We start from the raw sequence: 21,239 nt of genomic DNA, 5'->3' as shown, positions 1-21,239 counted from the left end.
TCAAGTTCTACAACTATCACCACAGTCTACTTTGAGGATGTTTTCCCCCCAAAAGAAATCTTACTAGCATTCCCTATTACACATCCAAAAACATACCCTCAACCCCACCCTACCTTCTGTTTTTACAGACTTGTTAATTCTGGTTATTTCCTATAAGTGGGATTGTACATCATGTCATCTTTGTGACTGGCTCCTGTCACTAGCCATAATTATTTTGAGATTTGTCCATGTTGTATGTATCAATAATTCATTCATTTGTTGTGGGAAGTATTCCATTGTGTGGATATGCCACAGTTTATCCTCTTGACTGCTGATGGGCATTTGAGTTGTTCACAGGTTTTGACTATTGTAAATGAAGTTGCTTTGCATATTTGTGTACAAGTCTTTGCGTGGATGTTTGCTTTCATTTCTCTTAGATAAATGCATAGGAATGGAATTGCTGGAACATGGGGCAATTCTGTGTTTAACATTTTGAAAAACTGCCAAACTGTTTTCCAAATTGGTTGCACCATTTTACTGTCCTACCAGGAATGTATTAGGGTTCCAACTTCTCCAGATCCTTACTAACACTTTTTTGTGTCTATATTTTTTATTAGAGCCATGCTAGTGGGTGTGAAATGGTATCTCTGTGATTTTGATCTGCATTTTTCTTTAAAAATATTTTTTTGCATGTATTTATTTTTGAGAGACAGAGAGAGACAATGTGAGCAGGGGAGGGGCAGAAAGAGAGGGAGACACAGAATCAGAAGCAGGCTCCAGCCTCCAAGCTGTCAGCACAGAGCCCGATGAGGGGCTCGAACTGACGAACCCATGAGATCATGACGTGAGCTGAAGTGAGCTGAAGTCGGACGCTTAACCAACTGAGCCACCCAGGTGCCCCTTGATTTGCATTTTTCTAATGACTAATGATGCTGACCAAATTTAGATGTGTTTATTGGCCACTTATACAGCCTCTTTGGAGAAATATTTATTCAAATCTTTTCCCTAGTTTTGTATTTGGGCTGTGTTTTTATTATTGAGTTCTAAGGCTTGTGTGTGTGTGTATATATATACACACATATTTATATATTTATTTTATATATTTTTTATTTTTACATATTTATTTATATATTTTATTTATTTTTATATTTATATAAGAATAATTTATATATTTATAAATTATATAAATTATATAATATATAAATTATATAATTTATATAATATATAAATAATTTATATATTTATTTATATATTATATATTTATAAATAATTTAAATTTATTTATTTATATAAATAAATTTATAAATAATAAATTTATTTATAATATAAATAAATATATTTATATAAGAATTATTTGTATATTTTATTTATATTTTATTTATATATTTTATTTATGTATTTATATATATATATATATATATATATCTCCTGGATATAAATCTCTTATCAGATATATGATTTACAAATATTTTCTCCCACTCTGTGTACTTTTAACTTTCTTGATGGTATTTTTATGTTTGCAGGACAAAAGTTTTTCCCTGGAATAAGACGAAATTTGTATGTTTCTTTTGTCACTTCTGCTCTTGGTGTTTTATCTAAGACACTACTGCCCAGCCCAAGATACAAAGATTTACTCCTATGTTTTTCTTCTCTAACTTTATTCTTTTTCAAAATTATTTTTGCTATTTAGAGTTGCATGAGATTCCGTATGAATTTCAGAATGTGTTTTTATATTTCTGCAAAAAAATGTCATTGGGATTTTGATAGGGATTGCACTGAATGCGTAGATCATTTTGGGTAGCATTGTCACTTATAATATTAAGTCTTCCAGTCCATGAACACAGAATGTATTTCCATTTATTTTTGTCTTGTTTAATTTCTGCCAGCAACATCTTACAGTTTTCAGTGTATAAACCTTTGGCCTCCTTGATTAAGTTTAGTCCTAAATAGTTTATTCTTTTTAATGCTATTATAAATGGAATTTTTAAATTTCCTTTTTGGATTCTTCATTCTTTCTTCTTTTCTAAATTAGGCACCTATAGCTATCACTTTCCTTTAAGCTGTAACTGCTCTAGCTGTATCCTGTAAGTTCTGGTAACTCGTGACTTTGCCTCTATCCATCTTAAAGTATTTTCTAATTTTCCTTGTGATGTTTTTCTTTTTTTTTTTTAAATATATGAAATTTATTGTCAAATTGGTTTCCATACAACACCCAGTGCTCATCCCAAAGGTGTCCTCCTCAATACCCATCACCCACCCTCCCCTTCCTCCCACCCCCCATCAACCCTCAGTTTGTTCTCAGTTTTTAACAGTCTCTTATGCTTTGGCTCTCTCCCACTCTAACCTCTTTTTTTTTTTTCCTTCCCCTCCCCCATGGGTTTCTGTTAAGTTTCTCAGGATCCACATAAGAGTGAAACCATATGGTATCTGTCTTTCTCTGTATGGCTTATTTCACTTAGCATCACACTCTCCAGTTCCATCCACGTTGCTACAAAAGGCCATATTTCATTTTTTCTCATTGCCATGTAGTATTCCATTGTGTATATAAACCACAATTTCTTTATCCATTCATCAGTTGATGGACATTTAGGCTCTTTCCATAATTTGGCTATTGTTGAGAGTGCTGCTATAAACATTGGGGTACAAGTGCCCCTATGCATCAGTACTCCTGTATCCCTTGGATAAATTCCTAGCAGTGCTATTGCTGGGTCATAGGGTAGGTCTATTTTTAATTTTCTGAGGAACCTCCACACTGTTTTCCAGAGTGGCTGCACCAATTTGCATTCCCACCAACAGTGCAAGAGGGTTCCCGTTTCTCCACATCCTCTCCAGCATCTATAGTCTCCTGATTTGTTCATTTTGGCCACTCTGACTGGCGTGAGGTGATATCTGAGTGTGGTTTTGATTTGTATTTCCCTGATAAGGAGCGACGTTGAACATCTTTTCATGTGCCTGTTGGCCATCCGGATGTCTTCTTTAGAGAAGTGTCTATTCATGTTTTCTGCCCATTTCTTGACTGGGTTATTTGTTTTTCGGGTGTGGAGTTTGGTGAGCTCTTTATAGATTTTGGATACTAGCCCTTTGTCCGATATGTCATTTGCAAATATCTTTTCCCATTCCTTTGGTTGCCTTTTAGTTTTGTTGGTTGTTTCCTTTGCTGTGCAGAAGCTTTTTATCTTCATAAGGTCCTAGTAATTCACTTTTGCTTTTAATTCCCTTGACTTTGGGGATGTGTCGAGTAAGAGATTGCTATGGCTGAGGTCAGAGAGGTCTTTTCCTGCTTTCTCCTCTAAGGTTTTGATGGTTTCCTGTCTCCCTTGTGATGTTTTTCTTGATCTATTGTTTATTTAAAAGTGTGTTGCTTAAAAAAATAAACGTATGTTATTTAATTTCTACATATTTAATGAATTTCTCAAATGTCCTTCAGTCATTGATTTCTTAATTCCATTTTAATTGAAGAACATACGTTGTATGATTTCAATCCTTTTACATTAAAAAAATTTTTTTAATATTCATTTTTGAGAGAGACAGAATGCAAAGGGAGGAGGGGCAGAGAGAGAGAGACACACGCACAGAATCTGAAGCAGGCTCTAGGCTCTGAGCTGTCAGCACAGAGCCCAACACAGGGCTCGAACTCACAACTGTGAGATCATGACCTGAGTTGAAGTCAGACACTTAACCAACTGAGCAACCCAGGCACCCCAATCCTTTTACATTTTTCATGCTGGTTTTATGCAACATGTGGTCTATTCTGGAAAATATTTCATACGCACTTGAGAAGAATGTGCATTCTACTTTTGTTTGGAGTAACACTCTATAGATGTCTATTATGTCTAAATAGTTTACGGTGCTATTCAAGACCTCTGTATGCTTGTTAATCTTTTGCCTAGTTATTTTATCAATTAAAGTCTGATATTGAAGTCTCCAACTGTTATTATTAAATTGTTTATTTCTCCCTTTAATTCTGCCTATTTCTGCTTCCTGTACTTTGGGTCTTGGTTAGTAAGTACATATGTATTTGTGATTGTTATATTATCTGGATGGATCAACCTTTTTTTTAATTTATTAAAAAAATTTTTTTAATATTTATTTATTTTTGACAGAGAGAGAGAGAGACAAAGCATGAGCGAGGAAGGGGCAGAGAGAGAGAGAGAGAGAGAGAGAGACAGGATCTGAAGCAGTCTCCAGGCTCTGAGCTGTCAGCACAGAGCCCGACACAGGGCTCAAACTCACAGACTGAGAGATCATGACCTGAGCCAAAGTCAAATGCTCAACTGACTGAGCCACCCAGGTGCCCCAGGATGGATCAACCTTTTTACCATTATAAAATGTCCCTCTTTATTTTTTATCCATTCTGACAATTTCTGCTTTAGATGATATCTGCCACTTTCTTATTTTCTTTATGTGTCATATTTTTTTGTGCCTCTGCCCCTCCTTCCTGGCATTTAGAATATTTTCTAGCATGACATTTTAATTCCTTTAGTGCTTTTTTTTAACCATATTTTCTTAACTGTTTTCTTAAGTGCTTACAATACTCAGCTTACCAGGATCTGCTTCAGATTTATATGATTTTAATTTAGTGAGACATAAAAACTTTACTTCAATATAGCTCTATACTTCCTTTTTTGTGCTATTAATTTTTTTTGTCTATAAATATTACTAACCCATCAACACATTGTTATAATTATTATTTTATACAATTTTATATTTTTTTAAAAGTTGAGAGAAATACATATTTAGAGTTAGTTATATTAACCTTATTATTTACCATTTCTGATTCTCTTCATTTCCTTTTATGGATTTGAATTATCATCTGGTAAGGTCCAATATGGCTTCATTCCCAATCAATCATCTTTTGTGCTCTACACAACCCACATCTGATGTCACTATTCTGGGTCTCCACTGCCCTCAGGAAATGTCCAGGCTAAGGCCCATCCTGGCCCTAGTCTGCTTCCACAACGATCTCTTCCATGTCCCAGCATATACCCTGTGATTTTTCTGAGATTCTTACACTCACAATACACACCCTCTCTGATTATTTGCCTTTTTGCATGTTGTCCTTACCAGCCTCACCAGGCTCCTTCCAGCCTACTCTTCAGAGTCTCCCTCAGGTATCACATTAGCCATGCAGCCTTCTTTAAGTTTCTCCAGGCAGCAGGCACCCCTGACACTAGTGATTCCCACGTTTTTGCATCATGGTCTGTTTATTTCTCAGTATCCCTGGTTCCCCAGGATTCTCCCTTTTGCCCCAGGCAGGGTTGAGTGTTCCTCTCAGAGTTTGTCCCCAACTCTGACCACTTTTGGGTTCAGTCCCTGGCTGCACTGGTGTTGCTGTTATTGTTGCCATTGATGCTGTTGCTGCTGCTGTTGTTGGCTGATCTGTCTCTCCCGCTAGACTTGTAGTCTAGTGGACAAAATGTCTCGGCCCTTCCAGAACCCCAGTTACAGGGACTGCACAGAGCAGCTGCTCAGCAAACTCTTGAGTAAAAACTGTAAAGTTGGAGAAATTTGTCTCTCCTATTATAAAAATAACATCTATAATAATAAAATAGCTATGTATGAAGTGCTCACCACATCCTCTGTACCTTATATACACTATTTAAACCTAAAAGGATGCAGGTAGTATTGTCTTTATTCTACAGGATCCTTATGAGGCTCAGAACAGCAATCTGCTCAAGCTATACTTGCATAAGTATGGTATGGCATAACTGGTGGCATTTAAATCTGGATGAGGTCTTTCTGGCTCCCAATCTCTGCGTGTACAAACATTATAGAATGTTCATGTTTTGTGAACATTATAGAATCCCCAGGAGACTGGCACAGTGAGTCTTCATATCCTCATATTACCACAGAGGCCCTGCAAGTGTCGGTGACTAGCTCTAGATCACAGGTGAGCTGATGATGGCAGTAACCAGGATAATTAGTAGTAGTGTCTGTGTTGGTGATGTCACTCTGCTCTTCATGTGGCCCACAAAATGCTGGACTCTGACCTGAAGCTTTGCAGGTACACTCGAGGCCCACGGCCTGCTTTGTTCCAATTTCTTGGACCAGAGACAGCATGAAGCCGCCCATCCAAACCCTGGCAGTAGATCCTGTTCCTGGCAGGGTGAGGGTAGCCTGTTCACCTTAGACTTAGCCAAAGAGGTTTCCCCAAGCTGAAGGAACTGCTCCCAGGCTCTGTTGGGGCACACTCTTGCCCACATTTCCTAGTTGTCCATCTCATGGAGAAGAGTGTGGCTTTCCTTTTTCTGAAAAAACATAGCTGCCCAAGAAACAACACTGCACAATCCCCTAATGTAAATTAGAGCTAGGTGAGGCGCCTGCACAGGCTCTTCTCCCAACAACTGAAATAATGATCCACATACCAGCTGCGCATCAACCGCCCGTGGTGGGCAGACGATGTCTATCACCACTTATGGATGCATCCTGCTTTGTGTCCTCGCTGCTCTGCCTTTCCCGGATCACTCCTCCCTCCTCAACCTGACACCCTACTACAGGCAAGGGAAAGGTGTGTGTTGACCTCTGGTCATGGAGAAACTATCCCTTCCCAGTTACAGGCAGTACTTGTCCTTCTCCAAGTGCAAACATGTCTGCACTTTAATACCAGTCGGTACACCTCACTTTCGATTAGTGCCATACACAGTGCACAAACCTGGAGAACTTCACATCTCATTGTACCTTCCCAGAGCTCTGAGTGGGGGACTTACCAGGGTGGCTACTCCAGTTTTGCACCAGAACAGACCTATTAATAGGGCTTATAGCGGATCTGCAGGCATGGCAGCCCCAGGTCCTAGCCGAGGCAGGGCCTGCACCTGGGGGCTCTGAGGCCACTGTGCAGGCTGCATGGTGGGGCCTGGAGCACATCACACCCTGCACAGGGAGTTTTCTTCTTCTGATACAGAAGCACATATATGACAAAGGCCCTGTATGACCTCAGAATGTCATCAGAAAGGGTCTCACTGGAAAGCCTAAATTGCTGGGGGCTGCCCAATATGCAGAAATATGCTGCCCAATATGCAGGGGGTTTTGAAGTTGGATCTTGTTCCATTATTTCCTTGTTCCCCCATCACCACTCTGCTCACCACCCCTGAGTTTTAACTCTTGCATCTACAAAATGAGGCCTCTGTTATGAGAAACACCTGCTTGCCTGCTGCCACATCACCCCTCTTAGAGGCTCTGACGTTCCTATGGTCTGTCCCCGCTACCCATTGGTGGTGTGTTTTACTTACTCTGTGACTTGTGTTAGGACACATGCAGCTGGGCCAGAGGGAGCCTGTGTGTTCTGAGACAGGCATTGGGCAAATTTGGGGGGATTTGGAGTTGGGAGGTATGGGTGATAGACAAGTTGGAGGGGGTCCCAGGACCTGGCTCATTGGAGGAGCATAAAGCCAGTCCCCAGAGAAAAACAATCCTTGAATGTTGTGGCCCAGCCACTGCCTGTGTCAACAGCTCTCTGGGCAGACTCCAGACTATAGGGGTCACCAGAAGTGCCTGCTCCCTGAAATGCCCTGAGAGGTGACTCAATTTGCATGAAGAAGGATACAGCATACACTCAGTCAACATGCCTCTTGCTCTATCTATCAGACACAAAAACATGCTGACTACACACACTTCTAGTAAGAGGTGATATGAATAGCTCTGGGGACTGGGGCAAGGAGCTTCTGTGGGACTTTGGGGGAATCTGTTTCTTCTTGCCAGGGAGGCTTGTCCAACTGTCTTCGTGTGTCACTTTGAGGATGTCTTGGAAGAATGCATTCCAGGATCCTTCGAGAACCCTCGATGGGCTAGATTGGCCTGATCTAGGAGTTATAAGGCCCCCAAATGGGGCGGGGGGGCTTGAATTGGGGTCTCCCAGGGATGTCACACACTATGTTTCCTGATCATATGTGACGTTTACAACTATCCTATTTCCTCAATGCAAAGATGCCACTAAGTTAATGACAACTTTTGAGAAGGAAGAATAAATCACTTTTAAACGTACACATCAAGTATAAGTGCATCTTGATTTCAAAAGTATTAAGCAATTTTTTTAAAGTGTACCTTAAACTCAAGGAAAGGTGGGACGTTACAGTGCCTCTCCTAGGTTATTTGAAGTGAATCTCCTTCAGGTTCTGTGAAGAAAGGTGACCTGGGCCAGCCCTCTGGGGTGTACCCCAGGAGGAGGTGGCTGTTGTGCTTGTACCTAGCAGCTAGGGTCCTGGGGCCCCAGTCAGGGCTGCCTCTGTGGACAGGAAAGGGAATGGACCTCTGTATAGGGTACGGAAAACTTCCACACATCCCAAAGTCTCCTTGCCCTGCCCATTTCTGTGCTTTTCTGACATGACACTGAACACTCAACAGGGTGTCCTCTCTACAAACCCCTATGAGGAGCCAAAGCTCCCCGAGACCCCTAACACTCTCTTGTTAACTCTTCGGGGTGGGGGCTCCACCAGGTAGGCACTGTGTCCATTTTAGAGAGGAACAAACATGCTCTGAGATGCTGCTCTGCTAAAGACCACACTGAATGGAGGTATAAGAGCCAGAATCCAGGCCACTGGACCCACAGGGAGATGCTTCTGGGCTGGGGCTGCCAAGTCCCCCTCACTGTGGTCCCACTGAAGCCTACCCACTATGGGTAGTGTCTGACACCTTATCCCACTAACATGGACAACCCGCCTATCCCCTAGGACCTAGGTCTTAGTGACCTGGAGTGAAGGGCCATGTTACCAGTCCCGTCACTGAAACATGTACAGAACCTCCACTTCACTCAAAGCTCCATGCTGGGCACTTGAGGGAAGGAAACAGAAACAGTGGCCCTGGTCCTTAGGAGCTTGCAACCCAGAGCAGGGGTCTTAACTCACCATCCACAGGCTTTGTGGGCCTCTGAAATTGGAAGCAGAAGGTCCATGTACACAAAAGCATGCAGAGTTCATATGAATCCTCAAGCAGCATGACGGTTCATATATATCCTCTACTGAATTCTCAAAAGTTGCTGTCCTTATAATTCAAGAGTGTTCAGAATCACTGACCAGGGGCTTGCAGCTGGCCAGACTGCATCCTACTCATAGCTTAGTCTCCTTAGCACAGGGCCTGGGATCAAAGAGGACTTGGCAAATTCTATGTGTTGGAATGAGTGAACTGAACTTTGGGGTTCAAATCAGTATAACAGGCTAGAGTGTAGGATGCTTTAGATCTGATCCTGGCCTAAGGGAGTCACTGCCCATTCAGGGGCAGTTGCCGAGGGCAGCCCTGAAAGACAGCAGTGGTCAGGGGGACAGTTTGCCCCAGAGGACACTGCCTCACACAAATACCATCACACTGCAAATACAGCCCCACTCCTACTTCAGAGACTGGGGCCTTCAGTGCCAGTCCACTGCCCCCAATGTCCCACGTCCACATCTCTTTTTCCTTTGAGTTAAGGAGTTCCTGCTCCCCACAGGGGCTGTCCCATACCTGTGGTCTGCACATGGCCAATCAGCTTCACTCAGAGGTGACCTGCCATGCATGTCTGCCCACAGAATTCCCTGTCCAGACACTCAGCTCCTACCCTGTTCTGAGACAGGGTTGCGGAAGAGCCTGTGGGGAAGGTAAGAGGCTGGCCTAGGGAGGTGGAATAGGGTAAGAGGCACCAGGTTGCACACAGGGGTGGGGCCACATTAGCTGCCCCTTCATGGAGCTGCCTTCCCAGTGCCCATCTCCTCCACACCTTACTCATCACCCTCCAGCTAGAGGCCACACCTTCTCCACCTTCTCTAAGCCAGTGTTTTTTCTCCAGTGAACCCTCACCTGACATCTTACAAACTCTAGAACTCACAGACAGAGAAGGGACTGGAGTAGACACAGGAATGGACAGAATATCAATGTGTTCCCACCTTGGGAACTAGACTAGACTTGGGCTCTAGTCCTTGGGAACACTCAAGGTTTCTAGGCCAGGTATTTTACAAATGTGAGCACATTAACTTTGACAACCACTTTTCAGAGACATCATCAGCCCATTTTACAGGTCTGAAGACTGTGGATTTGGATAATTAAGTCACACCAAATATGTAGTTAGGACATTGTGGTGTCCCTAAGTCCACCATGGTAATCAACATCTCCTCTGTCTTGCAGCTTCTGCAAGACAGGTAAAAAGTAGATATTAAAGGACAGAGACAGGGTGCACAGCTGCCCCATTGTGAGATTTGGCTTAGGCACTGAGCAACATGTGGATGGCCTGCAATGCTGGGCAAGGCCAGATTCTTGAGTGGGGAAGAAAGAACCTGCTGGAAAGTGGAGTTGGCTTAGCAGGGGGCAGGAGGAGGAAGTGGTGGTGGAAAGAGCATGGAGCACCAACTCTGCTGGACTCGGCAAGTCAGGAATATATGTGGGTTCTTAGCCATGGTACACAGCACAATCACCCTAGGGCTTTTCTTAGAATATCTGTTGGGTCCCCTCTGTAGTAACCATGGTCAGGAGGCGTCTCGCCATGTATTTGTGGATAAAGTTCTCTAGGGGCTGGATATGTACTCTACTCGTTTCCAAATGAGCAAGAAAGACAACAGTAGCCACAGTATGCAGGAGCTGGCTGGTGTCACAGCTGGGCCCTGTTATCATCCTATGGAACATGAACAGTGTTACAGAACATCACTTTTAGGCAGAACATCACTTTACTCTGGGATAGTGATGGAGAAACACAAGAAGAAGCCCCTGTCATATTCCTGCTGGGCACAGACAGCACGTGCTTATTGTCCAGCTCACAAAGACTAACAGCCCCATGATGGCTACTCTGAATGATAGTTGCTGCTTTACCAGTCCCAGATATAGCCTCAGACTTGTTGTCCCTCCTGCTGGGTAAGATTTCTTAAGTCGCTCAATCACAGAATTGCCCCTGCTTTCTTCCCACATCCAGGGGAGAGCGAAGCCCTGCTTCCTTAAATCTCTCCAAACCCTCCTCACCAGGCCCAAATGCTACAGCCAGTCCTTCTAACACCACCTCACAGAGATGCAAGGAGGCATTTGCATACTTTCAGGAGTGAGGCCTGAGATGACCAAGTACCCCAGGTGGGCACAGCGCCCAGGCCTTACACCTCTCACAGAACCAGCCAGAAATGACACATCATCAACAATGCACAGACATGCATGTCCTAAGGACCTCTTCTGTTGAGCACACAGCTGAGGAAGCCAGAATCACCTTGTCTCTTTTTTAGGCAGGGTCTCCATGCTCTCACTAACCAGCATGGTCTCTGTGCATGTGGCACCCAGAAAGGGCCTTGTTTTCAGAGTAGGAAAAGTATTCTGAGAGGCTCTGGCCAGGAGACCTTGGGCCGATTCTGCCAGGGTAGGAGGTAGCTGATAGGTACAACTGCACTCACTGAAAGTATGACTGGATGGTTTCCCACATGAGTACAAAGCATGAAACTATCACCACACTCAAAACAACGTATGCCTCCACCACCTCCTGTCCCTCTGTCATCCCACCCTCCTGCCCCCACCTGCCCTGAACCCTGTCCCCAGGCACCACTGATGAGTTTGCTTGTCACTAGAGACTCATTAGTGTCTGGAATTTCAGATAAATGCAATTATACAGCATTGTGACTTCTTACACTTAGCCTAGCTCTCTGGAGAGTGACCCAGGCTGGTGAGTGCACCAGCAGCTCATTTTCTCTGTTGCTGCATGGTATTCCATGGTGTGGATGGACCACCACTTAGCTGTTTCCCATTTTCTCATAAGCCTCAATGTCCACATGGAGGAAAACACTCCCAGGACCCTGGCTTTTCCCATCTTCTGTGTGGACCATTCTGAGGCGAGTTTCTAATAGTGTTCTCCTCTTGAACACAGACTTTGTCCCTATATCAGGAACTGTAGCCCATGGCATCAGCATAAATAGCACCATTACAGCCCAGTAACAAGACATGGGTTTCCATTTAATTCCACTGGCTATAAGAAAAAAAACCCATTTGTTTTGGGGAAGAAAATATAAGGAGATAACTAATAGTTGTTGAGTTCTCACTCTGAGCTGCCTGAGTCCCACGCTTTCCCATGCTTTCACTATCCCAGCTAACTTCCACAACACCCCTGAGATGGACAGGTTCACATGAAGGAGCACTGAGCAATGTGAGAGAGCTGGTCCATGCTGGGGCTCCATGGGCCCACCACCAACACAAGGGGACCCAGGAGGAGGGGCAGGTGCCACAGCAGGTCAGCAGGTGGCTTCCAGACCCAGAACTTGCTCCAAGAAGATCCCTTCTCAAGCTCACAGGCAAAATGTGGTCAAGGAGAGATCAATCAGCCTACTTGGTACAAACACAGATGATGCTCAAGGCACAACAAGCTGGCCTGGGTGGGATGGGTCTGTAGTGGCATCTTAATGGGGCTTACCCACACTCACTACAGTTAACATGGTGGTGTCTGCTGGGCAGGGAAGTATATGCTCCCTGCCTCGGTTATAACAGGGTGGTATGAGGGTTGGAGGGCAATGCATGGTCTGACCTCAGCTTCTCTTTAGTCCAGCGAAGGCTCAGGAATGGCCCTGCTCTGATGGACTGTGCAGGTAGCTCCAGGGTCTATAGTATAGCAATTCTCAGCGAGGCTGCCCAATGGAGTCACCCATTGTGATTAGGGCCCTGCCCTGAATTCTGCCTCACTTGGTCTGGGTATAGCCAGTGGTTCTGACATGCAACTGTGGCTGAGGAAGACTACAGCTTCAGGTAATCAGGCTGGTTTTTGCATTAGGGTTTGTGGCATGCCACACATCAGAATAAGATGGAAAAACTGGGGATTTGAGGGAAGAGGAAACTATACTGTGTGGTTATGGGGTCTTCTAAGGACAGTGAAAACCAGAAATAGCTGTAAGAAGACCCTTAATAAAGGTACATCTAAATGAACGTATGTGTGGAGGCGTGAGAGACAATTACAAGCCAGTGAACTCCTGTAGCTCAGGAGGCTGAGCTGCAGCATAGAGAAGGGGCCCGAAGGGGTTGGGGAGGCATCCAGGGAAGACATACTGAAGGTGACACTGCATCCTGAGAGACAGATGGGGCAAGGAAGCTCCAAGAGGCTGGTGCAGTGAGGAGGCACCCTGATGCAGGGCACCCTGTGAGTGTGCGGGAGCCTCCAACCAATGACCTGTGATATACCTGTGGGTCACCAGATGAGAGGGTGGAGGGCCTCACAGGCAGCACCACCCATACCCCCAAAGGGTTCAGACTAGGTAACTCAGGAGGGTTCAGTAGCCAGGCATGGGGCCAGAACCAGCAATATCACTTAAACCTCACATCCTTACAATTGGCAAGGGAGAGACTGCCCACTATAGATATGTAAAAACCACAAAAGGACTCCCGAGAGAGCACGAGCATGCCACCCAGTTCCACCATGCAGGAGAAGCAAACAAAACATTCAGGCTCAGTAAGCCCCACATGAGACCAAGAGTAAATTCAAACCCTCCCTTGGGTTATCAAACGGTGCCTGGAATCTCACAGTTGGCTGAGTCTGCAGCAAGTAGTAGAGTGTTGTCACTGCCTACAGCTAAGGGGAGGCCAGGCACCCAGAGTTGGGGAGGCTGGGCCACCCCATGCCTGGACAGTAGGGCTAGGCTCACTTGAGTTTGGAGAGAAGGTTGCAAGAGTTCATGTCTCCAGAACCATCCACCCTGCCTGCCTACTCAGGACCTCTGGATTAAGAGGCCCTCTCATTGGCTGAGGTCTTCTGCAGTTAATTCACAAGCTACACTCACACTTCCAAAGACACACTATGCTTCAACCCCTAGCCCTTCCCTCTCAGAGTCTACAGTGTAGGGGGAGAAAACAGGACCCAGAATATGGAAGTACTCAAAGAATGTGTTGAATGGCTGAGTGGAGGTGATCTTGTCATAGTTGCCTCCCAAGTTGGCAGAGATAGCAGAGTGAGGGGCTAGAATAAAAGGTGGGAACCATGCCCCAAGGCCTCTGACTTATGGCCACAGCTGAGGATCATGACGGACAGAGTGGGAGAGCAGGCCCCAGGGAGGAGAACAGCCCTGGGTCTCTGAGTGGTGGCCGGGAGACAGCAGCCCTGGGGAGGTACTGACAGCCTCCTGGCAGGCAGCTGGCCCCCATACCTTGTCTGTCCTGTCTATCTACCCTCTCCTTTCTGCCATCCTGTGGGACAAGCTTCTTTAGGACTCAAAGGGAAGGCCTCTCCATGACCTCTCATAGGATAGGGTCTCTGTGGCCTCAGGTACCTGCTCTGACCTTTACCCAGAAAAGTTCAAACATGTGGGTGACCCACTAGCAAATGTCCCCAGGCACCTGGGGCTTACACTCCCCCATCCCCAAAGCTGGGAGGCTGAGTGAGTCCTGGTGGAACTTTCCCTTAATTGCATGCCATGAGGGGGTGTTTTCTGCTTTCCTGCCCAGCATTTGAACAGCAGCCATGATTGGGAGGAAGGAGGGGATCCTAAGAGAATTCAGACACTGGGGCCTATCCATGTCAAAAATAGAAAGAGAGCAGATATCCTCTCTTCCTACTTTTCAAATGGCAGCTCAGCTAACCTCCAGCCAGGACCTTGGATCTTGAGGACAAAGCTAAAAGTCTACAAGAGGGAGCTAGACAGTATCCTTAGTGAGGAGCCAGTAAAGTGTCCCCCACGAGCATCCTAAGCAGCTGGCCCACCTAGAAGGACCTAATGTGCTTTGCCTCTCTGGATCCCTGTGAGCTACCCTGCACCCTTTACTTTTTTTCACTTGACTGCAGTCCATTTCTGTCTTTTGCAACCAAGAGACTTCAGTAGTAAAGAAGTTGGTGCCAAGATGATTTTAGATAACAGACCTGTCAGGAAAGGGGAAAAGAGTGTCTGAGATTGGTTATTACACCCAATTGATGCCAAAGTCAGTGAAAGTATATTGGGAATTAAGTTATGGAACTCTGGCATCTCATTGCATGCATGGCAAACCTCTAATTAAATCAGCTGCGGCCAAATGTCCAGTAGGGGCTTTTGGGGGGAAAAGTGACTCTTACGACAAAACCTGAGAAAAAGGCACAAAGAACTCAAGTACTATGGGGTGTACTTCTTGCTTCTAACTGTTCTGGCCAGCTTAAAGAGAGAATAACAAAGTCAAGTCTCTGAGCTCCCAGGGACTGGCTATGACAGTGTCTCTTCTCTCTGCAATCACAGGCCTGAGACATCCCTAAACCAAAGCAGTCTGAGTCCATCTATCTGTGGGTTGTTGAATTAAAAAGGCAGCTGAACGGATTGTTTCCCTGCTCCTTGAGTGAAAGAGTGTCATTTAGGAAAAAATGGGAACCCTGGTCCTAGGAGTGGGGCTCTGTGAGGGAATTCATAAACCCATGCAGTCCTTGCTTCTCTCTCTGGCTGCTTCAAGAGCCTGTTCGCCCCTATTCTGGAAACTGAGCCCACCTCTCCTCATGTCTACCCCTTTCCCTTTCCCTGCCTGCCCTGCCCTGACTCAAAGTAGAGTCAGATCTCAGCATGGCCACGGGAACCAATCAAAGTCAAACTATGGAGGAAAGGGCTCATGTTTCAGAAAATTATGATTTTGCTAACATGTACTGGAAAGAAGCTGAGGGGGTGGGTAGAAATGGATACTGGGATTATCTGACCAAGGAGGTAAGGAAAACATTCTGGGTTGGGATGAATATGTTGATATGGGAATGACCACCCATTTTGGAGTCAATGTACCAGCTCCAAGAGTCAGCCTGTGTTCCAGTAGGTGGTGTGTTGGTTAACTAAACCAACCCATGAAATGAAACTAAAAAGCCAGAAAGTCCTTGAAGGAAACCAAATATCTGAAGGAATAGAATGTTGGAATGGATTTATCAAGAGCAACCTGCTTACCATCCCCTAACTATGTCCCCTGGTGGATCAAAAAGACATGCCCTACCTCCAAGGCACGAAAAACTACTTTGGCAAAAAGAATGTCAACATCTCAGAAAACTGCCATAAACACTGTTCTCTACCAGCTTGCAATGCTGATGAGAGATGCTAGTTTGGGTGGGAATTCTACAGATGGGATGGCAGGAGCTGGCATGACAAGGAAGAGAAGCAGTATTTAAGTGCCAGAAGCCAAAGTAATATCAGAATTTTTTGATGCCAGGGGTTCTTTGTCATTGAATAATCAATCATGGGGCTGCCAGAACTAAAATGGACGAGCAACACCAATAGGGTCCTATTGTACTTGTGTAATATTGATTTAAAAAAATGTTAAAAAGAATTAAACTAGGTCTGGTAAACATAAGGCTCCATGAGTGCCTAGAACAGTGTCTGGCAGATAGTAGGTGTTCAATAAATGTTCACTGATTAAACTCCACTTGCCTGATTCCACTCCTCTTGCCTGATTCTCAGACTTGAAACAATAGATCCAAAGTTTCTTCAATGAGGGGTAGTTACTTGTAAAATCATCCTAAGCACATACTGTGAGTCTTTTAAAGGCTCCTATACAGAAAAATACCTAGACTTCAGGGATTACTGAACACTGGCTCACAGCTAACACTAATTCCTGGAAGGTCAGGAAGCTCACCACCAGGAATGAGGGCCCATAAGAGGTAGGAGGCATGCCAGGTCATAAATGGGGACTTGCTGTACATCCAGCCTCTTAGCAGCCCACTGGGATCCTGAATCTGTCCTATGGTGATTCCCCAGTTCCTGGGGGATCACCCCAGTTCCTGGGTGATTCCCCAGTTCCTGGGGGATCATAGTGAGTCCCTGGGAGCTCAGAGACATGCTCAGTTCCTGATAGAAACTCCACCCTGGTTCATTCATCCATTATGTGGAGACTTTCGTGGTAGGGAATGCTTACCAGAAGCCTCTGGAACACCCTCTCTCCTCCAAAATAGGGCATCATAAGCAATATTTAACATCTGGTGGGTAAGGAATCTCCAACCAGGGGTGGAGATCTCTACTGCATCCCTACTCAACTTCCCAGCTTGGCTTGCGCAGACTACGTGAGACCTTAAAGAATGTCGGTGCGCTGTTTTAGGCTTAATTGTGACCGGTCTATGTTGTCCTACAAATGATCTTCTTAAATGGAACAAATCTATTACACTCCTCGGCCAATGATTTGGTGAAAACTGTGCTTGTGTGTGCATGTGTGAGTGTGTATGTTTCCCATCTTAACATATAGGAATAACAGAAGTAGGTTGCTTTCCTCAAGACAGGGACAGCAACAAAACTTCACCACCTGTCTCAGGGCTTCAGTAGCTCCCTGATTCTGTGTCACCATTTAGTTAGAAGAAACCCTGACCTTTATACCCCAAAGGACCTTATGCTGGTCAACTACGTCATACTGACAGGACTTAAAGAACAGCAAGTGGCAAGGTACCCTACTGTGCACCAGAGTGTGGGACCTAAATTCCATGAAAACAGAAGGACCTTCCACTTTGGTGAAGGCTCCAGGCAGGCAGTAGAGGTGGACAGTTGTATGGAACATTTTGGAACAGCCCTTTAAAAATAAAAGAGAGGAGCACCTGGGTGGCTTAGTTGGTTAAGTGTCTAACTCTTGATTTTGGCTCAGGTCATGATCTCACGGTTCATGAGATTGAGCCCCTTGTTGGGCTCCAGGCTGACAGCATGCAGAATCCACTTGGGATTCTCTCTCTCCCTTTGTCTCTGCCCCTCCCCTGCTCATGCACATGTGCACACTCTGTCTCTGTCTTTCTCTCTCAAAATAAATAAATTAACATTAAAAAAAATAAAAGCAGGGCGCCTGGGTGGCTCAGTCGGTTAAGCTTCTGACTTCAGCTCAGGTCATGATCTCGTGGTTCATGAGTTTGAGCCCTGCATCAGGCTCTGTGCTGACAGCTCAGAGCCTGGGAGTGCTTCGGATTCTGTGTCTCCCTCTCTCTCTCTGCCCCTCCCCTGCTCACACTCTGTCTCTCTCTTTCTCAAAAATAAATAATAAACATTAAACAATTAAAAACAATTAAGAAAAATAAAAAGCAAAAGACATGTTGCTAGACATTGGCCCCCTACCATGAAGGAAGATTTCACAATGCTTGGTGGGCCTGTGGAGTTTTGAGGCAACATATTTCCTCCTTGGGTGTGCTTCTCCCATTCATTTGCTGAGTGATCCCAAAGGCAGTGAGCTTTGTGTGGGACCCACCCAAGTGCAGAGTCCACCTCTGCACTGTGAGGTGTCACACCCTGTGGACCCCATAGCATAAGAGTGCCCACAGCAGAACTGGATGCTGTGTAGAGTCTGGAGCAAGTCTTACTTGGGGCCTGGGGTTTGAGGGACTGTTTTTGCCCTGGGCCTTGGTGGACCCTATCTGTGTCTCTGCTACCAGAGTCTGACTGGGACCCAAGGATCTGAGTTTCCTAGGACAAAGCAGTGTTCTTGATCAACCAACAACCAAGTCAGTTACCAATCAAGACAGGCCCAGGCCCAGGAGGGATCAGGAGGTGATTTGAGCAAGTGGTTCCCTTCACTTCCTGCACCTGTGGCCTTATAGAGCATTCTTTGTGACCAGTGTCTGAGGAAGAACATGTGTGAACTGTGTTTACAGGTGGCTCTGCAAGATATACCTGCACAGCCAGAAGTGGACTGTAATGGCATTCAGGGCCCCTCCCAAGGGTGGCTCTGAAGGACAGTAGAAAGAGAGATCCTCTGAGAGGTACATCTGATCGTCATCATATGTGTATAGACAGAGGCCTGAAGTGTCTCAGCACCTCCTGGGACCTGAGGATAGGCATGGGGTCTGGGGACAAGGAGAGGTAGAAAGCCTTCTCGGAACAGGTTGGGAATGTGAGATAGTGTGCCCCTTAGAACACCTTCCCAAAGGTCCCCCTTCCAAGGAGGGTCCCAGTCAGCAGATGGGCAAGGCAGTTGCCCTGAGATATCTAGGGACCTCTTCCCCAGCCACACCTGTCTGCTCCGTGAGTTTCTGGGTCCACTAGGCTTCTCAGATTCTGCCTGGCCAACTCCCCTCCAGGTGACCTACTGCTGCCACTGCATGGACGGGAAGGAACATGGTCCCAGGTTCACCTTTTTATAAGAACATGTATATTCTGTAATAAGATCCTTCCATCCACTCTGGAAGATGTGGAATTATCACCCACATTTTTGAAATGGGAAAATAAAACACCAAAGCAGTTAAATGACTGTCCCAAGATTGTATACCCTGTCAGTGACAGAATCAGACTTCAAAGAGGGCATCTGTGTGCTCAGAACCACAACTCTGATACCAGCTGGGCTCCTATGTTCTTCTGAGGCATCTCCTGCAGTCACTAACAGAAGTGAGTACCCTGAAAGCTGAAAGACTCCATCCCTCTTCCCTGCTAAGTTTATAAACAAGTCATTATCCCTGGGGATGAGTCCACACTGGCTGAGGAACAGGCTGAGGGGAGCACTCCCGCAGGTCCAGCTCTGGGTCATCTAGCCTGCTGCTTTCCCCAGAGCTCTCAGAGTCAGAGAATTGAACCTGTCCCTTTAGTCTGCACCCTGAGGACAAAGTGGCTTCTGGCTAAGCAGGGCTGCTTAGCCAGCACCCTCCCCCCCTCCACCACGGACAGCCCCACTGTCTGCTCTGGGTCCACTCACAGCCCCCCACTCCTTAGGCTGTCACTCTGGCAGGACAGAGTGGCTTCCCTGCTAAGCAGGGCCACTCCCCCCACCACAGACTGCCCCACTGTCTGCCCTGGGTCCACTCACAGCTGCTCCCTCCTTGGGCTGTAGCTCTGGCAGTACTCCCCTGCTCCTTTTGTATGCAGTTGCTTTGGCAGTCAGAGCCAACCCCACCCTGCCTCCCTCCCACCCACCTCCCACCTTGCTCACCTGGGGAGGTGGAGCTTGGCAATCTGCAGATGCCCCCTGCTCCCCCATCTGACAGTGCCCTGGAGCCTACTGCTCACTTTGGGGCCCCCACTGGGGGCAGGGGAGGTAGAGGTACCCCAGATAAGTGGGTTCCCATGGGCCATTTGTGAACAGTCCGGGACTTTGGGCCTGGGGAGAGTCAGGTTCCTGTTCCCCTCCTCCTGCTTAGACACACCTTCCTCAAAATGGTGCCCCAACTTTGTTGGTCCCCTCCCTCGTACCCTTGGGAACCCTCAGCCGAGGTAATAACAATATCAAACACTTCTGGGCGCCCACTAGCTGAGGCACAAGCCAGTGCTTCCTGGAATCGGCCGTCCTGCGCCGAGGGGCCTAGGCTGCCGAGTGCCCCGCGTGCCGAAGGCCAGTAGGTGCCCAGGAGGCCGGCACCCGGCGGTCGCCCTCGCCGAGGACGGTCCAGGCAAGCCTCCGACACAGTGCCTCTCCTTCCCTGTGGTTGGGGCAGCCACACTCTCTGAACACCGGTCGGCACGTTGGAAAGCTGGGGGCGGCCAGGCGCGCCCAGGGTGCCTGCACCCACCCGGTGCCCAGCAGCCAGCCCAGGGCGCAGCGCGACGCTCCCGCTCTCCCCGCGCGCGACCGGACGCCGCCTCTCACCTTGAAGAAGCTCCGGAGGAAGTGCACGACGCTGAGCATGGTGGCCCCGCGGAGCCGGGGCCCCGGAGCCCGCCGGCAGGACCCGCAGCCGAGCGACCGAACCGGCGATCCCGGAACGCCAGCCCCCGCCCCGCCCCGGCGCTCGCCCTGGGCCGGCAGACACGCCCCGCCTCGCCGCGCCCTGCCACTCCGGGCACTTGCGGGTCTCCCGGGACGCTCCCGGGTGCCCGCCCCGCCCGCTCCCGTCCCGAGACTAGGAGCCATCGGCGGCGACGCGGCTCAGGGGCCTCAGGGAACAGCCCCACCGCCCCTCCCGCGGGGTTCCTGCCCTTGCGGGGAGCCTCGGAGCGCTCTCTAAGAAGGAGCGGGCGAACTGGCGCCGTGCGCTTCTGCCCCGAAGCGGCACAAGTTGCGCGTCGCGCCGAGTCCCAGGCCTGTACGCCATACCCTCGTCTTGAGACTTTGCCCCTACTCCCGGGCAGGGGAGGCCTCTCTTTCTGCCTGAGAGCTTTGCTTTTCAGTCTTTGAGAGCCTGCAGAGCATTTGCCTGAGGTTCTCATTTACCATGTGAGGAAACTGAGTCCCAGACAGGCTCAGCAACATGTGTGAGCTCACGTATCTGACGAGCGCTGAGGATGAGCTAGAATCCCCAGGACTAATTCTTGCTCAAGAACTCACTCTAGCTCCTCTCCCTGACGTTCCAGTCGCGTCCCTGCAGGGAGGGTATAAGTTGGGAATCGTCCCTCAGGGGCAAAGGGAAGTCCTCGCTGTTTTCTTTGTGGGGCTTTAGGACAGGAGGCCTGTCCAAGAGACACTCCCATGGGCCACTAGAACCACAAGATTTTTATGAACCAACTAAAATGTTTTAATTTTAATTGCTT

General features: G+C 47.0%; 1 protein-coding gene across 6 annotated transcripts in view; it reads right to left on the bottom strand.

The window, feature by feature from the left end:
* Positions 1-20,480, bottom strand: part of ARHGEF4 (Rho guanine nucleotide exchange factor 4) — a 261,691-nt gene extending 241,211 nt beyond the window's left edge. For all 6 annotated transcript variants that reach the window (XM_053214832.1, XM_027056096.2, XM_053214833.1 and 3 more), the window contains exon 1: positions 20,359-20,480. In XM_053214832.1, coding sequence (XP_053070807.1) covers positions 20,359-20,397 — 39 coding nt within the window. In that variant the 5' untranslated portion in view covers positions 20,398-20,480. The remainder of the gene's footprint in view (positions 1-20,358) is intronic.
* Between the last annotated feature and the right edge of the window lie 759 nt (positions 20,481-21,239).

Source organism: Acinonyx jubatus, chromosome C1 (assembly GCF_027475565.1).
Source record: "Acinonyx jubatus isolate Ajub_Pintada_27869175 chromosome C1, VMU_Ajub_asm_v1.0, whole genome shotgun sequence".
In the NCBI taxonomy this organism is placed as follows: Eukaryota; Metazoa; Chordata; class Mammalia; order Carnivora; family Felidae; genus Acinonyx; species Acinonyx jubatus.
Note: the sequence above shows the minus strand (reverse complement) of the source record. Positions and strands in the feature narration are given on the sequence as shown.